This window comes from Neoarius graeffei, chromosome 10, assembly GCF_027579695.1.
Source record: "Neoarius graeffei isolate fNeoGra1 chromosome 10, fNeoGra1.pri, whole genome shotgun sequence".
Classification (NCBI taxonomy): Eukaryota; Metazoa; Chordata; class Actinopteri; order Siluriformes; family Ariidae; genus Neoarius; species Neoarius graeffei.
In genome coordinates this window covers 8867934-8878315 of record NC_083578.1, presented here as the reverse complement: position 1 = coordinate 8878315, position 10382 = coordinate 8867934, and the positions used below count along the sequence as shown (strand labels likewise).

General features: G+C 41.0%; 1 protein-coding gene across 1 annotated transcript; it reads right to left on the bottom strand.

The window, feature by feature from the left end:
- Positions 1–996: 996 nt before the first annotated feature.
- Positions 997–9765, bottom strand: mak16 (MAK16 homolog (S. cerevisiae)). The gene is made up of 10 exons (XM_060931222.1): positions 9567–9765; positions 9352–9401; positions 8241–8350; positions 8056–8120; positions 2810–2961; positions 2612–2666; positions 2432–2506; positions 2187–2303; positions 1494–1559; positions 997–1382 (listed from the first exon to the last, which is right to left on the bottom strand). The coding sequence occupies exons 1-10, from the start codon at positions 9579–9581 to the stop codon at positions 1158–1160; spliced, it is 930 nt and encodes a 309-aa protein (XP_060787205.1). The 5' UTR covers positions 9582–9765; the 3' UTR covers positions 997–1157.
- Positions 9766–10382: the final 617 nt, after the last annotated feature.

Here is a 10382-nt window from a genome sequence, read left to right as displayed (position 1 = left end):
TATTCTATTTTATTCTTTATTCTATTCTGCTGGTTTCTTTTTTCTCCTCCTATTTGAACTACTACTTCATTTTATTTTTACTATTGTTTAATTCTTATTATTTTCTTTTAATTCTTTTAATTAATTGTTTTAGAATAAAAATAAAATTATTTTATGTAATTTTATTTCTCTATTGTTTACTGTTTTTGTTTTTACTTCTGTAAAGCACATTGAACTGCCATTGTGTATGAAATGTGCTATATAAATAAACTTGCCTTGCCCGGGGCCTCCTCCCGGGGGGACATGCCTGGAACACCTCCCCAGGGAGGCGTCCAGGAGGCATCCGAAAAAGATGCCCGAGCCACCTCAACTGATTCCTCTCGATGTGGAGGAGCAGCGGCTCTACTCCGAGCTCCTCCCGAGTGACTGTGCTTCTCACCCTATCTCTAAGGGAGCGCCCAGCCACCCTGCGAAGGAAACTCATTTCGGCCGCTTGTATCCGCCCCTCCTAGAACTGCCACCTTATTGTGGTGGAGGGGTTTGTGTGCTTGAATGATCCTAGGAGCTATGTTGTCGGGGGCATTATGCCCTGTCAGGGTTTCCCAAGGCAGACAGGTCCTAGGTGACAGGCCAGACCAAGAGCAGTTCACCAAAACCCCTATGGAAAAACAATTAAGGACCGTGACGTCGCCCGGTATGGCGCAGCCGGGGCCCCACCCTGGAGCCAGGCCCGGGGTTGGGGCTCGTTTGCGAGCGCTTGGTGGCCGGGCCCGAAGAGGTGATTAGGGCCCGACCTCCTGTGGGTTCACCACCCACAGAGGTAGCAGTAGGGGACTGGTGCAGTGTGGATTGGGTGGCAGTCGAAGGCAGGGGCCTCGACGACCTGATCCCCAGACACAGCGGCTAGCTGTTGGGACATGGAATGTCTTCATTTCATACTTATAAAAAGTTTAAATCTGTTCAGAGCATTATATCTATATGTAATAAGCATCACACACACACACACACACAATAGAGTTTGATTAAAAATAGCTTTATGCTAAGTATTGTAGAACCATGTTTTTCACAAAAAACAATCACATTTTCTCCATACACGCAGCCACTCAACTTTATCAGTGTGGAGAGATTTACTTCCAAACTATAGACAGTTCAATGTGTGTGTGTGGGTGTAAAAGTCTCTACGAAGCCTTGCTTTTAGCCGCTGGCTCCGTCTCTTGCTCGTACTCGATCTCCACGTACGCTCGTTTCTTCCTCACTGGTCCTTTGAGTGGAGTCTTTCCTTTCGACTTGACTCTGGATTCTGACTCTTCCTCAACCTCTTCCTCCATTTCCTCTTCCGATTCCTCCTCTCCACTGGAGCCATCTTCCTCCTCCTCATCACTGGCCTTCAAGTTGTTCATATCCTGTGCGTGTGTGTGTGTGTGTGTGTGAGAGAACGTGCGACTTGTTTGAAATGCAGTGAGGAATAAACAACGTAAAAACTATAATTCAGAGAGAGCGCGCATGAATCTCACCTCAAAATCACTGATGTCACTTTCTTCAAACTCGTCGTCAGCGACAAATTCTCTCTTCCCTGCATCCTACACACACACACACGATTCATACATCAGTGTAACTTAATGTGTCGTTAGCAAGCACAATTAATGAGATATGGAACTTTTTTCTCCTCGGAGAATAAAAGGATATTTAACGTTTACTCCACGAAATCGAGTTGTACATGAGCTGTTGGCTATAATCCGTTTACGACGAGATTGAGTGGAATAACTTTTATTCTATCCACATTCACTGGATTTTAAGAAACAGCATTTTTATTTTTTGCAAATTCGATAAATAAAAAAAACTTTATACAAAACATCCAACATCATTTCCGCTTAGAATGTAAAAGTGGTGAAGTGACCAGAGCAGTTTGCGAAAAATGCTCTAACAATTCTTGAAATTTAAAAAATAAAAACGTTCCTACTGTCAAATACTTTTTTCCATGTTTTGTTGCTTTTTTTTTGGATTTTGTTTTCAAGTAGTTTTTAATTTCGTCCTCGGTTGGTTCAGCAACACGCTCTGCCATTTTGTTTTTCTGTACTCATGGTATACGAGCTAATATCCTAGTAGTAGAGCAGCCAATCAGAGCGCACGATTGCTCATATCCAGTGAACGTGGACAGAATAATATGGAATGGATTTATTGTAGTATTGATATCCTGTCGTGCTCACCTCATCCTCCTCCTCCTCCTCTTCGCCTTCCTCCTCATCTTCCGTCTCGCTCTCTACGTCCTGTTTCTCCAGAGCTTTATCGAAGGCGTGGATGGGGAAGTTGTAAATGTCTCCGTACTGAAATCGAGATTGATAAATGAATTGATTTCACAATAATTAAATGGAAAAAAGGAAGTATAACCCTAGATGTTACTTTAAAAAAAATAATAATAATTGCTGTGCAGTGAATGTGATGCGATTCTCACCGTGCCCTGTTTTAACCTCTCCAGCAGCTCTTTCTCGATGGCGTTCTCCACCTGAGCAGCGACCAGGGCTTTTTCCTTTTATTGAAAGAAAGAAATGGACAAACAAATGGGGAGGTTATTAAAAATGTTATAAGATTTAAATAAACGAATTGCTCCCGACACGACTTTCTAGTTACGCACCTCTCTCCTCCTCTCTCTCCTCTCGACCTTCCTGCTAAGCGGAACAAGCTTCCTCCTGTGAACAAATTAAACCATCGTGGTATTAAAACACAAGACGACGATGTCGGATCTATAGGTGATTATGTTTAAAATCCGAGATTACAGCAAGTACAGTGTGTGAGAGAGAGAGAGAGAGAGACGGATGGTGCGTGGACTCACTGTCTCTTCAGCGTGAGCTTGCGGATACGGATGAGGTACTGTGTGATTTTGGTGAAACGCTGTTTGCACTTGTGCCGGATGTGGCGCGGCCAGTAGATGAGGTTTGTATCGATCTCCTCCAGGGCCTTCTCATAGTTCTGATTCAGCTTCACCTGGACGGGGGAGGGGAGATCACAGTTATAACTAGCATGTGAACACATTGTGTGTATTAGACCATCCTTAAAAAAAAAATCCGTTTCCTGTTCACCGGGTGAGCAAAAAAATTCAGTCGGGAGGGATTTTTTTAATATATATATATATATATATATATATATATATATATATATATATATATATATATTAGTGCTGTCAAGCGATTAAAATATTTAATCGCGATTAATGTCGCGACGGTCATAGTTAACTCGCGATTAATCGCAATTTATTCGCACATTTCTGTCACATGAAAAACCATTGTAATTCTCTTATCAGCATAAAAAAGTGAATGGGCTTGCTCACCGTTCGAACTACGGGGGTACTCGGGGGATCCGAGATCCCCTGAAACAGACATGAGATCCCTTGAAAACATGATTTGGGAAATGTTGGGGGGGTCTCTAAAATATTGGCAAAATGATGTTTATTGACATAGCAATCGTGTGTAACGGGAAGCATTTGCATATCCGAAGTGAGCACGCGATGGAGAGCCGCGCTCTGAGACAAGCGCAAGCACCCCCCCCCCCCCCCCCCCCAAGGGAAAAAAAGGGACCCCCCGAAAATATCGGCATAGTTCGAACACTGGTTGTACCAATGGTTTTTTTTTTTTATTGCAGAGCATAACACGTCTTGTCACAGCCACTGCAAAGTCGGGCTGGAGCCGCCGATGGGAAAACGAAACCTAAGCCGAGCACCGTGGCTCTTCGGGGGAGGGCAGAGGACTCTGGCTGTGCGGGGCGTGGCATTACAGTCTAGCTGCTATCGTTTTTCTAAGCAAAGTCTCTGTTCCAAGTTCCTGGCAGTTTCAAAAGCTTATTAAAAACCTACATCATGTCACAGAGCGTTAATCTCGTGATAAAAAAATTATCGCCGTTAAAATTGAGTCAAGTTAACGCGATAACGCGACATTTTTGACAGCACTAATATTATATATATATATGGATAAGAAATCACAATGCTGTGTTTGCTTTTTCTTTCAGTACTTTATTACAAAAGCAGACGCATTTAATAAAAATGACAGTTTAATCAACTGAAACTTGTACAAAAACTTTAAAGTTCGCATTTTAAATGCTGACTGCAACATTTGCAAAACTTTTACAAAAGGTACTTAAAATGTCCGACACACGGACTTTTTGTAGTTCTAAATCGACCGTTAGGCCTAGTTCGGATGAAATTACACTATTAAAATGATCACTGAATGATTTGTTTTTCTGAATCTTTACTATTTTGTTGTTCGCTAGAATACCATTTTGCGATTTCACACTTAAGCAAATGTTTGAAAACTCCGGATCTCCTTCCTTCATGGTGGCTGCCATTTTTTTGTGCCGCACGGCGCATGCGCAGAGCTGATTCGATTCTATATTCTGCGCGGAATGCGTAAATGTCAAGTTCGATTTTAGATTTACGAACCCGAAAAAAAATGTCGAAAATCCGGCGTTAAAAAAAAAAAAAATTTAACCGCACAAACGGCACTCACCCGGCCGGTGGACCGGAAACAGAACATTTTTTAATAATGGCCTTAGTGCTTTAAAAGCAGAAATCTTCCCTTCAACCTTTTTATGCTTATGTATAGTATTTGGACCCACAGACGGACAGACATTTTGCGTCAAAAAAAAAAAAAAAAAAGGTGAACGTTTTTATTTTTTGCATTAGAAAAGGCTTCAAACAGGCAAACAGGATACAGACTCTAAAGCAGCGCTTTTATTTTCCATATCTGGATGAAACAAATTATTTCATTATATACAGTATATCACAGTAACATATATAGAGGCTATTACACAGTTGTGCAAAGATATGAAGTTTATCTTCGAGTGGTGAACATATTTTCAACACAAGATAAACTTCATATCTTCACGCCACCGTGTAATGTTCTTTATATTATATGGACACATTCACACACGGGGCGGCACGGTGGTGTAGTGGTTAGCGCTGTCGCCTCACAGCAAGAAGGTCCGGGTTCGAGCCCCGTGGCCGGCGAGGGCCTTTCTGTGCGGAGTTTGCATGTTCTCCCCGTGTCCGCGTGGGTTTCCTCCGGGTGCTCCGGTTTCCCCCACAGTCCAAAGACATGCAGGTTAGGTTAACTGGTGACTCTAAATTGAGCGTAGGTGTGAATGTGAGTGTGAATGGTTGTCTGTGTCTATGTGTCAGCCCTGTGATGACCTGGCGACTTGTCCAGGGTGTACCCCGCCTTTCACCCGTAGTCAGCTGGGATAGGCTCCAGCTCGCCTGCGACCCTGTAGAACAGGATAAAGCGGCTACAGATAATGAGATGAGATGAGATGAGATATTCACACACACACACAAAGAATTTACTCAAAAGAATTTTAATTCTGAACCGGTTCACCATTTTGACAACATGTGTCTAGTCAGCAGGAAAACACTGCGAGGGACGTCATCAGAGTGAAATATCAGGAATTATTATCCATACAGGACACTTTATCGATGGAATAAAAACGTGTTCTATTCCCTTCTAGCGGGTTTCATTCATTTGGTTTGATAGCATGCAATATTGTTAGCATATCGCTTATCTTGCGTGTATTACGTCACTCTACCCAATGGAGAATGAGTAACGTCACACCTCAGAGATGTAAAACTTCCACGCTAGCGAGTGAGCGATTGGGACAATTTGTAAACAAACATGGCCGCCAGGTTTGCTTCGTTAAATACAGAAGAAGATTTTGAGAGAATTTTGAAAGAGAAAAAACATGAACACCTGAAAGGAATGTGTATGTATGTATAATAATAAGAAAATTGGCTGGCTTTTTTGTGTGGTATATCAGATATATTCCACTCAGCTACTCATCTTCAACTCGTTCAGTATCATGCTAGCTGAATGGAATATTCAGCTAGCATGATGTCACACCAGATACTGAAAGCAAAGGTTCACATACTTTTGCCACTCACATATGTAATATTGGATCATTTTCCCCAATAAATAAATAAATGACCAAGTATAATATTTTTGTCTCATTTGTTTAACTGGGTTCTCTTTATCTACTTTTAGGACTTGTGTGAAAATCTGATGATGTTTGAGTTCATATTTATGCAGAAATATACAACCCCGATTCCAAAAAAGTTGGGACAAAGTACAAATTGTAAATAAAAACAGAATGCAATAATTTACAAATCTCAAAAACTGATATTGTATTCACAATAGAACACAGACAACATATCAAATGTTGAAAGTGAGACATTTTGAAATTTCATTCCAAATATTGGCTCATTTGAAATTTCATGACAGCAACACATCTCAAAAAAGTTGGGACGGGGCAATAAGAGGCTGGAAAAGTTAAAGGTACAAAAAAGGAACAGCTGGAGGACCAAATTGCAACTCATTAGGTCAATTGGCAATAGGTCATTAACATGACTGGGTATAAAAAGAGCATCTTGGAGTGGCAGCGGCTCTCAGAAGTAAAGATGGGAAGAGGATCACCAATCCCCCTAATTCTGCGCCGACAAATAGTGGAGCAATATCAGAAAGGAGTTCACCAGTGTAAAATTGCAAAGAGTTTGAACATATCATCATCTACAGTGCATAATATCATCAAAAGATTCAGAGAATCTGGAAGAATCTCTGTGCGTAAGGGTCAAGGTCGGAAAACCATACTGGGTGCCCGTGATCTTCGGGCCCTTAGACGGCACTGCATCACATACAGGCATGCTTCTGTATTGGAAATCACAAAATGGGCTCAGGAATATTTCCAGAGAACATTATCTGTGAACACAATTCACCGTGCCATCCGCCGTCGCCAGCTAAAACTCTATAGTTCAAAGAAGAAGCCGTATCTAAACACGATCCAGAAGCGCAGACGTCTTCTCTGGGCCAAGGCTCATTTAAAATGGACTGTGGCAAAGTGGAAAACTGTTCTGTGGTCAGACGAATCAAAATTTGAAGTTCTTTATGGAAATCAGGGACGCCGTGTCATTCGGACTAAAGAGGAGAAGGACGACCCGAGTTGTTATCGGCGCTCAGTTCAGAAGCCTGCATCTCTGATGGTATGGGGTTGCATTAGTGCGTGTGGCATGGGCAGCTTACACATCTGGAAAGACACCATCAATGCTGAAAGGTATATCCAGGTTCTAGAGCAACATATGCTCCCATCCAGACGACGTCTCTTTCAGGGAAGACCTTGCATTTTCCAACATGACAATGCCAAACCACATACTGCATCAATTACAGCATCATGGCTGCGTAGAAGAAGGGTCCGGGTACTGAACTGGCCAGCCTGCAGTCCAGATCTTTCACCCATAGAAAACATTTGGCGCATCATAAAACGGAAGATACGACAAAAAAGACCTAAGACAGTCGAGCAACTAGAATCCTACATTAGACAAGAACGGGTTAACATTCCTATCCCTAAACTTGAGCAACTTGTCTCCTCAGTCCCCAGACGTTTACAGACTGTTGTAAAGAGAAAAGGGGATGTCTCACAGTGGTAAACATGGCCTTGTCCCAACTTTTTTGAGATGTGTTGTTTTCATGAAATTTAAAATCACCTAATTTTTCTCTTTAAATGATACATTTTCTCAGTTTAAACATTTGATATGTCATCTATGTTCTATTCTGAATAAAATATGGAATTTTGAAACTTCATCATTGCATTCCGCTTTTATTTACAATTTGTACTTTGTCCCAACGTTTTTGGAATCGGGGTTGTTGAAAATTCTAAAGGGTTCACAAACTTTCAAGCACCACTGTACCACAAAAAAAAAAAAAAAAAAGAGCCAATACTATTTAAAATGTGTCACTCAGATCCGTGATGCATTTTGTATGAAAAATGCGAAATTTTCAACACGAGAAGATAAACTTCATATCTTCAAGCCAACGTGCAATTTTCTTTTTATTATATCGACACATTCACAAAGTGCCTAAATTTATTAAAACAAATTTATCATCGATTTCCTCACGAGTGACAAAGAGATTTATGTCACGGTTTTGGTTCTCCATGTCCTGGATGGAGCTCATATGAAAAATATGAGTGGCGTATTTCCCAGTAAAACGCTCATGTGTATATATCATCACAAAAACATCAAGATTTCACTGCTCCATGACCTACCTTCTCCCACATACGTGCTGGAAAAGCCGCCCTCTCGATCACCTTCATGTAGAGGAAACACCGACCTGAGAAACGCACCACAGTCAGATTTACACAAACACCTCGACGATAACGTGTGTTAGAGACAGTTGTGTAAATTCATCGTGTATTTCATTATGTAGCTCATGCGTGTGATGCAGTAACACCTTTCTCCTCTCGGACCGTGGCGTACTGACTGTTGGCCAGAGGACATGACTGGCGGTTGCAGAGACCCGTGATGTTGTACTCGTTCCGGCAGAAATTCTTCGTTTTTGTTCTTTAGAGGAAAGCCAGACATGTGTTAAGCTTCAACCCATTAAACAAACAGTCTACCTGTCTAGTGATCAAAGTCACCAATCAGATTTCAAGCTCACTGCAAAACACCACAGCACGGTTTTATTCTTGATTCTGATTGATTCATTTTCTGTAACAGCAGCTCTGACAGTAGTGTAGTTTCCTATACACACACACACACACACGGGACTTGTACAGTACAGATGCTTCATATACAAATAAAAACAAGTAAACAAACCCAAATCTAATGGTTGTTATGGTGAAGTTTTCTATAGAGATATTTATTTAACGTTTACAGAAGGAGTCTCGGGCGGCACGGTGGTGTAGTGGTTAGCGCTGTCGCCTCACAGCAAGAAGGTCCGGGTTCGAGCCCCGTGGCCGGCGAGGGCCTTTCTGTGCGGAGTTTGCATGTTCTCCCCGTGTCCGCGTGGGTTTCCTCCGGGTGCTCCGGTTTCCCCCACAGTCCAAAGACATGCAGGTTAGGTTAACTGGTGGCTCTAAATTGACCGTAGGTGTGAATGTGAGTGTGAATGGTTGTCTGTGTCTATGTGTCAGCCCTGTGATGACCTGGCGACTTGTCCAGGGTGTACCCCGCCTTTCGCCCGTAGTCAGCTGGGATAGGCTCCAGCTTGCCTGCGACCCTGTAGAACAGGATAAAGCGGCTAGAGATAACGAGATGAGATGAGATGAGAAGGAGTCTCCAGTGTTAACACTTTGCGTACATTAAATGTAACTATAAATGGATAAAAAGCATGCATCATTCTATAATAAATAAAAAATAAGCTATAATTTTTTTGGTAGTACAACTGAAATAGATTTATTTCATTAGCATTGGGCTGGTAACAGTAACTCTGCTTCTTCATCACACCAATCTGTTGTTGGTTATTTTTCCAGAACTGCACAACCTGGAGTGTGTTATTCCTCTTAAACCACCATCATTAGATTTAGTGCTGTGTATGAGAAGTGCTGTGTGCTGATACTTACTTTACTTTATAAGAACAAAACAGTTTATTTCCGATCAGATCCCAGATCACCTGTAAACACAGCGACATGATGATGTCTGTTATTCTGATTTATACTGAACATGAAGAAGAAATGCATGAACACAGTATTAATTAAACTCTCTGGATGCAGGTGGCCAGCTGTGGGCAGCTCGAGCTTCAGCTCCGGAACTCAAACACAGTTTCTGTCCGACTCACATCGTCGTGTTGCATCGCGGATCCTCCTGTTCAGCTCCGGTTCCACCGCAATCTCTAAATAAATCACTCACAACCCGCACTTTCACTAAAATAAGCACCGAACCGGAACCGAACTACACAATTATCACTCAAAGCGTAACAAACACCGCATGGAGCGTCCAGGGAGCCGCCATGATGTTCCACGCGTTTTAACTGTGATCTCGCGATAACTCGAGGATAGTTCCGGGATTTGAGGCGGCCTTAAAAAAAAAAGTCCATCTTAAGAGAAGCTTTAAATGCAACTTAAAGAGGTCGAGTTCACATAAAAAGATATCAAATTTACATAAAGAACTCAACTGTAAATAAAAAGGAAGTTAACTTTACGTAAAAATGCCAACTGTAAATAAAAAGCAATCAATTTTACATAAAATGAAGTCAACTTTACATAAATAAAGAGGAAGTCAACTTTACATAAAAATGTGAACTGTAGATAAAAAGAAGTCAATTTTACATAAAATGTGAACTAGATAAAAATAATTCAACTGTAAATAAAAAGAAGTCAATTTTACATAAAATGAAGTCAACTTTACATAAATAAAGAGGAAGTCAACTTTACATAAAAATGTGAACTGTAGATAAAAATAATTCAACTGTAAATAAAAATAAGTCAATTTTACATAAAGAAATCCACTGTGAATAAAAAGGAAGTCAACTGTACATAAAAATGTGAACTGTAGATAAAAAGAAGTCAATTTTACATAAAATGTGAACTAGATAAAAATAATTCAACTGTAAATAAAAAGAAGTCAATTTTACATAAAATGTGAACTAGATAAA